Raw genomic sequence first — 13,802 nt, 5'->3', positions numbered from 1 at the left:
CCCTCTGCTCTGGTCTTATTCCCAGACCATTGAGGCACACGGTGACAGAATTTATAGTCAATGAGACTTGGGTTCGAGTCAGAAAGGCCAGAAGTGGTCTGGGCCTCTTAGGTGATGCAGGGAATCATGGAGTTGACCTGGTCTAGCTGCTTTGAGAGGCATGCGTCATAGGTTTTCAGGTTAGAGTCCATGGCTCCTGGGGCCCTGTGTGCCTTCCAGTTCTTGAGAAACAGAGGCAGTGAAGCATTTAAGCTGTCTTGTGATTCTCTGTTACCCAGAAGTCAACAAAATATATAGAAGCTTGACAGAATGATTAGACTCTGGCATTAATATTGTGTACCCTGTCTAGCTTGCCAATGTCATTGTATCTGGCAGCTACCATTGTATTGATCCTGGCAACTATCATATTCTATTTCTGATGAGAGTCTGAGAACCCCCATCCTGGTTAAGATTCATTTCTCATTGGCCATACCTTGGCGCTGCAAGTAAACGCCAGTGCTTACAACACATCCAATTCTACCCCCACTCCCCTTCTCATTGCATTTTGCAATTACCATTGGTCTAACCACAATCAGGGTCACATGAATGCTTGGCCCAGAAACGCTCCTGTTCCTGGGGAGGTGCTTCATACAGGCGTTGGCCATGGTTGAGAGGCCAGCGCTCCTGGAAGGACTGTGGGTGGAGCTTCTTTGTGATGCACCTGTTGTTATCAATGAACTTAATTCTCTGTCTGAGAGCATGCCATGAAGAAATAAATAGAGGACCGTCAAAGAATGTGGACACTGAGAACTTTGAACAATAAAGAGGAAGGTCCACTATGAGGCGAAAAGGGAGAGGGACACTCTAGAAATGAACTCTACCAGATTCGCAGAGCCATTGCTTACTCCTGAGATTTCCTCCAGGATGGCTGACTCTTTGGCAAACTTCTCTGTTAAAAGTGTAAGCTGTCGTGACCAATAGGTCATCTATGGTGAATGTGAATGAGTCTGCCAAATTCTCTGTGATCCCTTCAGAGAGGCGGAAGTCTTGGCTAGGGGAGGGGATGTAGGAGGTATGTCCTCCTGGCTAGCTGAGGGGTATCCCTCTCTCTTTGCTTATTAGCCCTTCTTCTGGGCATTCTGTCAGCCTGATGGCTCTGTTTGTCTTTCTGGATTTGACTTTGACATTTATCTGGGATGCCCCTGTAGCCTTGCTTCAATTTATATGGGTAAGGCTCCCTATTTGGGTTCTCTGGAAGCATCTGGCCACATCTGTCTTGGCCTTACCTAATGGTATGTTAGTTCCACCAGAATGTAAGACTTATGGGGTCCCTGGAGTCCCATCTCTATCCTCAGTCCCCAGGCCAGAGTTACATATAGATGACTATGAAGCACAGTGTGTCAAGGTACACAGCACTGGGATGAGAGGCAGAGAACAAAGATGAGACCAAGCAATGGCCGTGTCCCTGAAACTATTCTCTCCAGTTCTCTGAGAAGACAGAGAAGAAAACGGTTTTGTCAATGTGAGAAAATACTTTGACCACAAAGAGTGGAGATGATTTGGCTTTAGAAGGTTATGTGAAGAAAATGCCCTAATCAGAAACTAGTTTCCAGTCATGATTTACCAGTGGAAGACAAGGGGAAGGAGGCAGGTCACCACCTACCCAAGATGTCACTGGTCTTCACCGAGACTGTGTAGGATGTCCACTCCATCATCTCCTCTCCATCAATGACTGCACATATTTCACACACCAGCGTCTTCTTTCCCTTCTTTTGGGACAGCCAGTCTCCATAGTAGAACATAGTTAGGTCTCCTGTGTTCATGTTCTTCAGCAGGATCTGGAGAGAGGCCGTGTAGAAATGCACTCTGAGATACCTGAGCGCCATCCCCTGAACCCCCACCAGAGCTCCCCGATTCAGACTTTTGGGTGTAGGGGAGGGCTCTGTTTATGTGCTCTGCTGAAAGTCCCATGCAACCTGGAAACTGGAAATGTATCTGAAAAGGCTTCCACAGAAAGCAATAGAGAATGGTGTATAGAAAACGTTTGCTGAGTGAGTGACAGAAAACAAAACGAATCAAGCCATTGGCAGCCTGGGAGCAGGGCACTGACATTTGCCAGGTGGCATGGATGCAATGTTGTTGGCTCAATGAAAGTGTGCAATGGCTACCCAGGAAGGGGCATCCCTGGGAGAACGAGGAGAGATGGCCATGCGTGTATGAGGAATAGGAAGAGCATTTCAGACAAGCTTCAGGACTTGTACTATAAATTAAGCCATGTTCCACCAACATGGAGTGTATGTATTAAAGTTCCCATCATCAAAGTCTTGGAGTATGACCTTATTTAAACAAGAGGAGGTCACAGGTGGCCCTAAGCAAAGTAGCACGGGGAAATTTACACACGGGGACATATGTACATGGGGAAAGTGCTGTGTGACAGCTGATGGGGCTTGAGCACAGCCAAGATTAGATCCTATGCTGTCTTCAGAGGCACAGGACCTGCCAGCACCTTCATTCTTGCTCTTCTGCCCCACCCCTGGATTCTGGAGCTTTGTCACACAGCTTCGGGAATCTGCCTCACATTGTACAAGGGGCACCTGACACCAGAGCCAGCCCATTCAACTCTGGGGCGTGCCTGTGGGATTGTTAACTGTGTTGTCCCCATGCAAACATAGCAAGCTGAGATGTGCACTGGGAGCACTCTGCTCCATAATGGTGAGTGACAGTGGCTACCCTCTGGTCCCCAGTGTCTGGAAGGTTTACAAATGGTAATGAGGAATACAGACACCTCCTTTCCTTGGGCAAAGCTAAGCCTGTGGCTGTGTGTGGTTTGTGGTGTGTTCCTTAGGCTGTGTGCTCAGAACAGGGAGGTGGGGGCAAAACAATGAGACTTCACCCTTCTGCTGTTGTAAGTTTCTCACCATGCCCTGCTTAGGATGCCTTCAACCTGCCTGAGAGCCCCAGGATGAGCCACAGCCTGGCTGCTCATGTGGACTCAGGTTCCTCCAGAGAGAAGGCAGGGAGGAGCAGCTACCTAGCAGTATAATTAAGGGGCACGGGAAGACCACCATCCAGCCAGCTCTCACTGCCTCAAGTTTGCTTCTCTATGAATCACACTACATCTCTTGTTCCAGGTGATGTTCACCCTAAACCTTCCCCATCCCAGGCTCTTCCCACTGTGCTATGTTCTCTGGCAGTGACTCAGCTCTTACTAGACACAAGCAAAGCTTCACTCCCCGATCAATTCACACCGAAGCCCATGGTCAGGACAGCTGTATTACAAGAAGGTCAGTTATAACAGAATAGCATGGAGGAGAGGTGGGCAGGGACAGAGGAGGGGCCCCACACGTGTTACCCTCTCCAGGAACCACTCTGGCCGACTACCCATCCCATCAATGCGAATGCGCATCTTGGTGAAGGGGGCGATGTCCAGGATCTCCATGATGAAGGTGTCATTTTGTTCCCGCTCAAACCTGGGGGAGGGGCATGGAGAAGGGAAGGTGGTACCCTAGCCCTGGCCATATACCAGGCATTTCAATACTCAGCAATGGTAGTTCGCCAACTGCCCATCCTTGGCTCCCTAGGTGGGATCCTGAAAGACTGAGTTAAGCAGACTTGGCTGATAGACACAGTCCCGAACAGAGAGCTACCAGCTTGGGTCCTAGTCCCATTTGCTGGTTCCCTACCTTTCTTTGTGGGACTGGAAATCCTCACTTGAAATCTGGGGAGAATGGCATCTACCCACAGTTTCACAAAGCTATCCTGGAGACTATAGATGGGAAACAAACTTTGAAGGTAAAAAGAGAAGCTTTAGTGGCATTCTATGAGGGTCAAGGGTAGGGCAGATTGTGCGTCGCCCAACAGTAGAAGACAGATTGGCCTCATTTCTCTGTGTGCAATTGTAGAGCTGAGCACAGTGGCCCTGGATTGATCCCTGTTCCCAGCAGTTGTGATGTGGGAGAGAATGGAAGGCAACTTTGGTCTTGTGGCTTTCATTCTCCTGTCCAACGGCTGTGTCACCCCAGAGATGCTCTACAGGGCCACCTGCAGGATGCAACCTTCAGTCCTGACTGATTGCTTGGCTGCTGATCCATTCTATGACACTGCTGATGGGGCCCTGGGGTGCAGGTGGTCCCAAAGAGACAGAAGTGGCAATTGTTATGGTTCTTTGGGTACAAGACACACTTTTAAAAACAGACCACATCTGTGTGTGAGAGAGAGACTGTGAGCACCACATGGCAAGAGTGAAGGCTTCCATGACTTCGAGACAGTGCTAACTCACAGGACATCTCTACTCTGACAACTTATAGCTATGCATTTCACGGCCATTAGAGTTCTTTAGAGATGGGGAGCTTAGATGAGGAGAGAGAATGACATGCTTCTCACTGGTCTACTGTAAGCACCCTCTGTACATGTATGTGCATATGCATGTGTGTGCTGGGCTCCATCCTGGGCACTTGGCTTTACTTGGAATAAGTGTCTCCTTGCACAGCCCCATGCTGTGTACAAGTGAAGAAAAGGAGAGAAGCACTGGCTTGGAGAGATGGCTTAGAGGCTAAGAGTACTAGCTACGGGCTGGAGAGATGGCTCAGCGGTTAAGAGCACTGACTGCTCTTTCAGAGGTCCTGAGTTCAATTCCCAGCAACCACACAGTGGTTCACAACCGTCTGTAACAGGATCTGATGCCCTCTTCTGGTGTGTCTAAAGACAGCGATGTACTCACATGAAATAAATAAATAAATAAATCTTTTTAAAAAAAAAAAGAGTACTAGCTACTTTCCTAGGACACCAAGGTTCCATTCACAGCATCCATATGGCAGCTCATATCTATCTGTGACTCCAGGCTTAGGGTGTCCAATGCCCTCTTCTGGCCTCCATGGGCACTAAGTACCCGAGTAATACACAAACATGCCTGTAGATAAAGCACTCACATACATAAAATAAAAACAAGTAGCTTTCGGTTTTCTGAGTCCGGGTTTCTCTATGTAGTCCTGGCTGTCCTGGAACTCGCTCTGTGGACCAGGCTGGCCTTGAACTCAGAGATTTGCCTGCCTCTGCCTACTGAGACTAAAGTCATGCCTCACCACACCAAGCTGGTAAATGTTTTTAGAGGAGAAAAAAATGCTATGGGCATTGGTACTTAAGGAATGCTTCCCAGAGGAGGGATATTTACTCTTGCTCTTGAACAAGAAAAGTGTTAGGAAAGAACAACAAATAGAAGGCAGCTAGGAGCCCTTATGGGGTATGGTGAGGGGAACAGTCAATCTGACTGAGAACAGAGTTGGGTGGAGGTTGGGTGTGAGCAGGGTAAGGGGCCAGGCTCCCCCCCAGGTACCTGGCCTTCTTCTTGTCCAGCTGCACCTCTTCCGTGCTCCCGTTGATGCCATAGAGGGTCATGAAGATATTGGAGTCAGTACCTCCACCGACCACATCACCAGTCCATACCGTCATTTCATAAAGCACCTGCCATGAGAGGGGTGAGTTCCTGACCCCAGCCCTGCCCACCAAACCACCTAACGCATCTCAGTGTCCCTAGGGAGGAGAGACTGTGCTCTCCACGCCCGGAAGATCTGAGCGGAATGTGGCACAGTTGGCTGCACATGTCCAAGGAGATGCACATGCCCACCACGGTCACGCAGCCAGTGGGGTTTGGCAGAGACATTGCGTGTGATGGGAGTCTGTCATGTGTGCCCATGGGACAGTGGACTCAGGAGCATCTAGGGCTCCATCTAAATCCAGGTCTGCCTCTTGCTAGCTTTTTCCCGGAACCAGTGGCCCAGCTCTATCCTTACTCCCTCTGTGGAGAGATGTGAAGATACTACTTGTAGACTCATAAGATACCCAGGTGACTCACATACAATTGCTGCTGGTGCTGGGCTTACCATGTGCGTGGTAGAGCTATAGGAGCATATGGTATGGTACCATGTGTATGATAGTCATACATATACACAGTATGGCACTATTTATATGGTATGGTACCAAGTATATTGTATGCCACTCTGTGCATGGTAAGGCCAGACACAAGAGGATGTGCAGTGACTTTGAGTGTCCCCAACTTCCTGCCACAGATAGTTCACCCCTGATGTCTGTGAGCAGGGAATGCCATGGTGGAGGGGGGTTGAGGGGGTTAAGAGTTCTGCCCCAAGCCACATATAAAGTGGGCAATTAATTACCCATTCATCCAGTTTCTACTTTAGATTTGGATTGTGTTCACAAAGGACCAGATTCCCTTTTCCTGCAGGCCCTGAAGGGAGGGCACAGCTTCCCCTCCCTGAATCTCTGAGTTAAGGCCCTTTGGAGGCCCTTCTCAAGAGGTGGTCTCATGTAGAGGGGTCACCTATGTGCAGCATCCTGGGGTTCTGAGTTTTTAATTCATCCCTTCTTAACAGATACCCACAGACCAGCTAGTAGCTCTGCGAGTTGGGGTGATGTGGAGAAATGGCAAACCTGCCACATTCTGTCTCACCCGAGCAACTGCTCAATCCTCATGGTCTTCAGGAAGCTTCGGACCATGAACTGTATGTGTCACATTGTGACTGTGGTCATGCCCTGGTCACTGTTCTGGACAGGAGCTTTGGTGTATGTAGCTCCTGGACTCTTCCCCCAGTCAGGACAGGGTTAGGAGGAGCATGAGAGCTTGGCTCACAGTAGAGCCCAGGACATCACTGTGGAAAATGGCCAGGTGGGACTGGGGGAGTTACTGGTAACAGGCAGATACCTGTCCCTTTCTTACTCTTATTCATACAGACATGAAAAATAGAAAGGTCAAAATGAGGTTGCTGATGACCTGGAGAGAGCTCCTTCTGAGGTCAGGACCCGCTAGCCCCTGTGTTCTCCGTGTCCCTCATTCCTTCTATATACAGACACATGTCCTTTTACATCATTGGCATGTTTCCAAGTGATAGATGGAATCTGTGTTTCTGTCACTCTGGTTGACATCCTGGAAAGACACCAGCCCAAAGGGCCCTGCAGTTTATACAGTGGCTAGCCTGTGCTCATTGCTCTGTGAATAGCCCCATATAGACATGCATTTTCTCAGACTGAGCTAGAAGGAGCTGCAGTTGCACAGGGTGTGGTGTCCCTCAGGGAGTGGCTCAAAGACACACAACAGCTGGGAAGTGGGTCAGGGAAGAAGCCCAGGATAAGCAGTAGGTTCACCCACACTATCCATCATCCACTGGCCACAGAGGGAGAAGTCTGCTGCAGAATGTCCCCCCCCTCGATTCCCCTGCTGGGGAGGGGCAGGCACATTCACAATTTCCCATGGACGATCTTACAGTGCAGAGTACAGCCCTTCTTGCGGCTCCCATCACAGGACAGGCAGGACTGCTTGTCCTTGACCTTGGTAGGTAGGTGGCCTGACTGAATGGAGCTGAGCTGCTGTTGGCTCCACAGCTCATGAAGAAGAAAGATAAGCACAGGGTCAGGTGACCAAGAGACCTCTGGATCACCAAGCAGATGCTTGTCTTTGGCCCAGCTGCCTTCTGCCTCCTGCCTCCTGTCTGACACTGGACTGACCTTTGATATTATATAATTTATCCCAGTTCATGTGATCCATTATATATTAAGAGAAGCTCCTGCCTTCTTGTTTTTTCTACATATAAAGGGTCTTACATGACCAGCACTGCTGTACTGTGAGATCTAGAGGTCCTCAGTCTCTGGTGTCCTTTGCCCTGTTGCTATGCTGTGGGTGCAGAGAACATGCACATCTGGGCAGAGCAATGATGGTGCACATCTGGACAGGGCAATGATACAACACATCTGGACAGGGCAATGATGGTACACATCTGGGCAGGGCAATGATGCTACACATCTGGACAGAGCAATGATGCTGCACATCTGAACAGGGCAATGATGCTACACATCTGGACAGGGCAATGGTGGTGCACATCTGGACAGGACAATAATGGTGCACATCTGAACAGGACAAAATGATGGTGTGCATCCAGACAAAACAATGATGGTACACATCTGGGCAGAGCTGATACCATTCAAAGTTCTCTAGGGATGGTGAGTGATCTCATTACTTTTGGCCAAGACTGAGCACAGAACACACAATGAAGGGAAATGTTATTTGCACATGGTGTAGGATAAGACTTAGGCCCAGAGAGACCAGGAGACTTCTCGAATGTCACACAGAAGTAGACTAAAAGAGAACAGTCTCCTAATTTGTGATAAGTAAGTCTGTTGATCTTTCCAGGCTAGTTTCCGTCGGTATCTAGTGATGACTCTCCTATCCCCCTCCCCTTCATCTTGCCTGTGTCTTCCACTTTCAGGGGACATACATACCTTCTTCCCAATGTTCACAACCATGGCATCCAGGAGGTCAAAGACACGGGAGGTGACACCATCGCCTCGGTCCTTGGCAAGCCAACAGTTACAGCGTAATGTGTACTTGGTACCCTGGGTAGGCACTGCCAAGCACAGCTCCTCCACCAGCCAGCAGCTCTCAGGGGAGGCTCCATCGTGGCCCAGCTGCGAGGCACAGCATCCCTGTGAGGCACTCACAGGCAGAGCTGAGACAAAAGCCTTCCCTCCTCAGTGTCCTCTACCCGCCTTGCACTCTCACCCCCAGCCTTTCCTCTCAATATGCTGGACACTCACTGTCCAGGGGAACCTTGCACAGAGGAGAGGAGGTCTCACAGGGTTAATCAAAACATGGCCTTGGTGGGCCTGACTGTGTCTGGTGAACTTTTAAAAAAAGACTGTGGGTGTTAGGGATGGAAGAAGGCAGAGATATTTGAATCAAGAGACCTTGTCTCCTACTGGCCTGGCTGAAGGACATGGACAGGTTTTGGTGAGTGTCATAGGCAGGGACTGACAGGAACTGAAGGCCTCGCTCCTACAACAGCTAGAGACTGGGTCTGGCCAACAGCTAGTAGGCTTAGAGAGGGACAGAGGCTCAAGAGAACATCACAGGCCTAGCTACACTTTGTGTTTACCTCAGGAGGCCTTAGAAGTCCCAGCCAGACTCCTGACCCAGGACAGCACACGCACCTGAGTTGTTTTCAGTTACTAATTTGATGGTAACATGTTATAAAACCATGAGAAAATGGGTACACAGGGAATCTCTCTACTGAATGGGCAGAAGTGGGGAACCTGAGGTAACCCCACCCACTGTCGGTGGAGGCTGGAGATCCGCCTCTAACTCAGAGGAGCTCCAGGTCGCTGTTCTATCTGTCCACAGTTCCCCACCCTTACGTGTTGACCCATTTTTTCATTCCCCGGGGAGGGTCAGCATCACGGGGACCCAGGGCCAGCACCTCTATTTTCTTGATGATGCCCACATCCAAGCCACCAACATAGAACTCCTCCACAGAGCCACAGCTGAAGCCTCGCTTCCCCTGGGGATAGTCCAGCCAGATTCGGTTGGTGCGTTCATCATCTTCACCAATGAGCAAGACAAAGGCACGGCTATCAGTGGCTGCCTCCTTGTGTTTCCCGGTGGTCACTGACACATAGTAAGGAATCACTGCAAGAGATCGTGGGGGTTAACTCCACAACAGGCCAGCTGGGCAAAGGTATTGGGTTTGGGGAACTTGTAATGACCTTGGGAGAGCCCTCAAGGGTCTTCCCCTTCCTTACTTCCTCAGAGACCAAGTGCAAAAAAAAAAAAAAGCTGTCCAGATAGGCTGCAAGTTCATGGTGGTGCCTGTCTGCTCTACAGGGATGATTTAGTTTGTAATGCCCAGTGGAAGACTAAAGAGAGTGCCCTTGTGTCCCTTGGAGTGTCAGGCTTCTGAAAGTCTCCTTGGCCAGTTAGTTATCTTGATCTTTCTCTCCCAGACAAGGAAAATTAAGAACAATATCTCACCAGGTCTGGGGGTTCTGTGCCCCAAACACTAACCACTGTTGAGAAGGGAGGTCTGGCAGAAAACAGAAACTGGGGGCTACTGATCAAAGCGCATCGTCCCTGTCTCTCAGTGGGGGGAAGTCCTAGGGACATCTATTTCTAAACCAAACTAGATCCATTTGTTCAGCTTGTTCGTGACCCGTAGCTTCGACTCTAGATGCTCAATAAGAATTCATTTTCCTTCCGGTAGGAAAGCCAGAGAGTGCTGGGTGGGATTTGGGGGTAATTGTTTTAAGGGCCTGACTCTCCTGGAAGGAGTACCCTATTTGTTCATCCTGCCTGGGATGTGGATGTGAGGGCCAGCACTTCAGCTCTCGCCTTGGATGGTAACCTTCGGTAGCCTTATATAAGGTTTTCTAGAGGGAGCAGCTCTCTGGGCAGCCTGGAGCTGTTGAATTTGCTCTAGATGGACTTTGAAATTTTTCTGTACTAGAAAAATGCTGAGGATGTTTAGGCCATGGTCTCCAGGTCACTGTCATTTGCAATTAGGAATGAACAAGTCAAGAACCCTTCTCCTGGCCTGTCATCCCAGCTGACAGGAGTCAGTGCCCTGCTGTCGACGGCCTAGGTTATGCCATCTGCATCTCTCTGAAATTGATTCAGAGCAGCCTCTCCTGGCCGGAGTCACCGGCACGGCACTCTGAGCCAGCAGCTGTTTAACTCGCCTGGGCTCCCCACCGGTGATTGCAGGCCTTTGTTAAGGACAGCCACTTTGTGGGTCCTGTCACTTTTCACACACTGAGAAGGTGGCATATGGACAGAGTGCCCATCTCTGTGACCCCATAGACCTATGCCATGCTGTCCTGGAGGGTGACGTCGAGCTGGTCACACTCTTAAATCTAAGAAGGTAGAACTTTTACATGTTCAAAAAATGAACATAGAACTGCCCTATCTCAGAAATATGACTGGTGAAACGGATCTCTCAAGGGCACTGCTTCATCGTGGAAGCAAACACAAAGGCCACCCGGCTGACGCATCCAAAGCTGGGTTTAGTGTCAGAACCAGAAATGGATTGTAAGTCCCCAAATAAGCAGCTCTCCTGCACTGAGGAACACCCTACGTCAGACTCTGGGTATCAGACACATGAGAGATTCCCACTGTTATCCCTGCTTTCTGTTGGGTTGTCCCAGGTCCCTTGGCTAGAACTCATGTTCTGAGAGTCAGGGTGAGGGCAGAGTTTGGACAATATCCTTCTGGTGGATTAAGGGGACCATCACGACAACTCATCCATTGCTTCTTCTGTAGGGGGCTTCTCTCTGCCTGCTTACTTCACTGTTCTAAGTGTAAACACCACAGAGTACAAAGCTCTAGGCTGCTTCATAAGTAGCGGTGGGGCTATAGCAACAGCCTGTCTAAGAATAGTTTAAAGCCGACTTCCTGTGCCTGCTCACTTTCTAAAGAGCCCCCTGCTCTGCTTACCAGGGCCATCCTGAACATAGTCAACCATGGGTCCTGTCACTGTGTCGATGTCCACATCTGCCATCTTGGAACTCAGGGCGATCTCCCAGAAGTCAGCAGGGCTACTGCAGTTGCTACTGCGGTCTCCAGTGTACTCCTGCAAGGAAAAGCGCAGCCTGGGCTCATTGCAGTGCTGACATCTTCTGCTCCAAGGATCTCCCTTGAGTATAAAGATGCCTACAGGTTGTGGCCGCATGGAGGGTCCAGTAGCCCCTGGTGGTACCTTCTCATAGAAGAGCCTCTCCAGCCGCCCATCCTCCTTCTTCAGGGACAGCCAGCGCCCACACAGGAAGAGAAACTCGTCCTCATTGGTGTCATTCCAGATCTCCACCTTCTCCACATACCAGTCGGCACACCATTTGGTGTTGTCATGGCGGAGCTTGATCTTGTAGATGACACCCAGGTCAGCGGCCTCAATGATGAAGGTGTCAGCCTGGAGGGTCCAGATATGAGGGCTTGGTGGGGACCTCACTTTAAGCCCTTGAACCCCATCTCCTAAGTTCCTGGTTTGAATGGCCATTCCCAGCTGGAGATCCCTTCTAGAACTGAATCCCAAAGATCAATGTTTAGTGTCCAAGTTCAAGACACGCTTCCTCACTGGCCTCGCTATACAGCCCACTCACGTAAGACACTGCTTCATGTCCTCATGGGGTAAGGCTGCCTGTGCCTGGATCTCTCTTGGTGTGAGCCTATGGGTGTTTGTAAGAAGATGTCTCATGAACAGTGTGAAATATTTGAAGGCTATGTTCAGTGCGAATGAGGAATGCTGGCCCAGGTCTGTTAGCCAGAAGCGTCAGTCACTGAACTGATTAAAGTCAAATTGAGCACATCTCCCACTTGACTGCCTCTGTGTTAAAGGAGGATCTTAACATGTGGAGTAGGCCAGATCTCACGGAGGGAAACCAGAAGCCATCTGGGGCCCTGCCTCTTTGGGGACAGCAGAGTGATTTTGGGACAACATTCTCTGTTACAGAGATGAGCCAGTCCCATCTCCATTTAGGTTATCTTGGTGTAGAAAGATTTCCCCTGCATCCCACTGGATGCCAAAGGTCAGACGAGATGTTTTAGACACTGCTGTGGCTTTTAGGTAAAGGGGGAAACTCCATCACAACAGCACTGTGTTGTGCTTCTGTGGCACATGAACACAAGTACAAAGAAAACACCTGGAAAGGGGAAGAAGGTGTGGCGACCCTTTAAGCTCTCAGTGGTCTGCTGGGGACATGGTAGGCAGGTTGTGTAGGGAAAGGTCCTGAAAGTCTGCAAATAACCATGGCACATGCAGGAGATGTCCATGATCTGTGTGTCCCTGGGGGCATCGAGATAAGGTAGTGTTCTATTAGCCTCGGGTGGGCTGGCGGTACCCTCTGGAGACCTGGTTTGGTTCTATACACAGGCAGATGAAGAAGTTTTATGGGGAGTCTCTGAGACCAGACAACTCATTGGATGTAGGCAGGGAGAGGTTGCTGGTAAGAATGGTGGCCTCAAGAATGACTCCTGACCCCCAGAGCAAGTGTCTAGAGAAGCGGAAGTTTCCAAATCTTCAGCAATGGACCCAGGAATTCACAGTTAGTGACGAGGCCAGATGCGGTTTCAACTCTTGTGGAGAAACAAAACCAGAAGCCGAGCACGGTGGCCCATGCCTGTGGTTCCACAACCTGGGAAGTGGAGGCAGGCGAACTGGCCTGAGATTTAGGCCAGCTCAAGTCACATAGTGAGTTCTGGGTCAACCTGGGCAAGAGAGTGAGACTCTATCTCAAAGACCCCAACAAAACAAAACAAAAACCAAATGAACCAGCAAAAACTCCGAACAACAAAACTAGAAGAAACAAAGAAAATGTGATAAGGCAGACTTCTTATAGTGGTGTGTGTGTGTGTGTGTGTGTGTGTGTGTTCTGAACTCAGAGAATAGATGGCATCATTTTAGTTATATATATAAAATCACTTATTCTCTGTATTTGTTGAGCACCCATTATTTGCTAGGCTCTGGCATGGACAAAAGTTTATCCACTAGCCACATGAGGCATACTACTATTACACCAATGCACTTTACAGATGTCATCAGTAGGTATCCATGGGAGGTGGGGGCAAGGATGCTCTCCTAAGCCTTAATGAGGCCCAGCAAACTAGGCTCAGCTGGGAATCTCACGCTTTAACTCAGCTGGCTTTCACAGTCATTCGAAACCGTTTTATGAGACACAGAGATATTAAGTAAGTTGCCCAATATTACATAACCAATTAGTATTAGAACCAGTGTCTAATTCAGGCGATCTGAGCCCAGTGTCTGGGTACTAAACATAACACATCCCTGGTCTAGAGCCAGGGACATCACAGGAATCCATTTTGGCTATCTACTTTTCCAAAGTGAAAAGAGCAAGATAAGTCCTCTTCTAAGCACTCTACCTGGGCAGTGAACAGCTTCATCTCTTGTTGAGTGTGTGTGTATGTGTGTGTGTGTGTGTGTGTGTGTGTATGTGTGTGTGTGTATGTGTGTGTATGTGTGTGTATGTGTGTGTAT

General features: G+C 49.4%; 1 protein-coding gene across 1 annotated transcript in view; it reads right to left on the bottom strand.

Annotated features, from left to right (window-relative positions):
- Loxhd1 (lipoxygenase homology domains 1) overlaps window positions 1–13,802 on the bottom strand; it is a 106,328-nt gene that overhangs the window by 24,491 nt on the left and 68,035 nt on the right. Inside the window, exons 22-27 of the mRNA XM_029547112.1 lie at window positions 11,511–11,720; window positions 11,249–11,384; window positions 9,240–9,448; window positions 5,312–5,439; window positions 3,332–3,449; window positions 1,643–1,817 (exon numbers count right to left, since the gene is read on the bottom strand). Coding sequence (XP_029402972.1) covers window positions 1,643–1,817; window positions 3,332–3,449; window positions 5,312–5,439; window positions 9,240–9,448; window positions 11,249–11,384; window positions 11,511–11,720 — 976 coding nt within the window. The remainder of the gene's footprint in view (window positions 1–1,642; window positions 1,818–3,331; window positions 3,450–5,311; window positions 5,440–9,239; window positions 9,449–11,248; window positions 11,385–11,510; window positions 11,721–13,802) is intronic.

Source organism: Mus pahari, chromosome 15 (assembly GCF_900095145.1).
Source record: "Mus pahari chromosome 15, PAHARI_EIJ_v1.1, whole genome shotgun sequence".
In the NCBI taxonomy this organism is placed as follows: Eukaryota; Metazoa; Chordata; class Mammalia; order Rodentia; family Muridae; genus Mus; species Mus pahari.
Note: the sequence above shows the minus strand (reverse complement) of the source record. Positions and strands in the feature narration are given on the sequence as shown.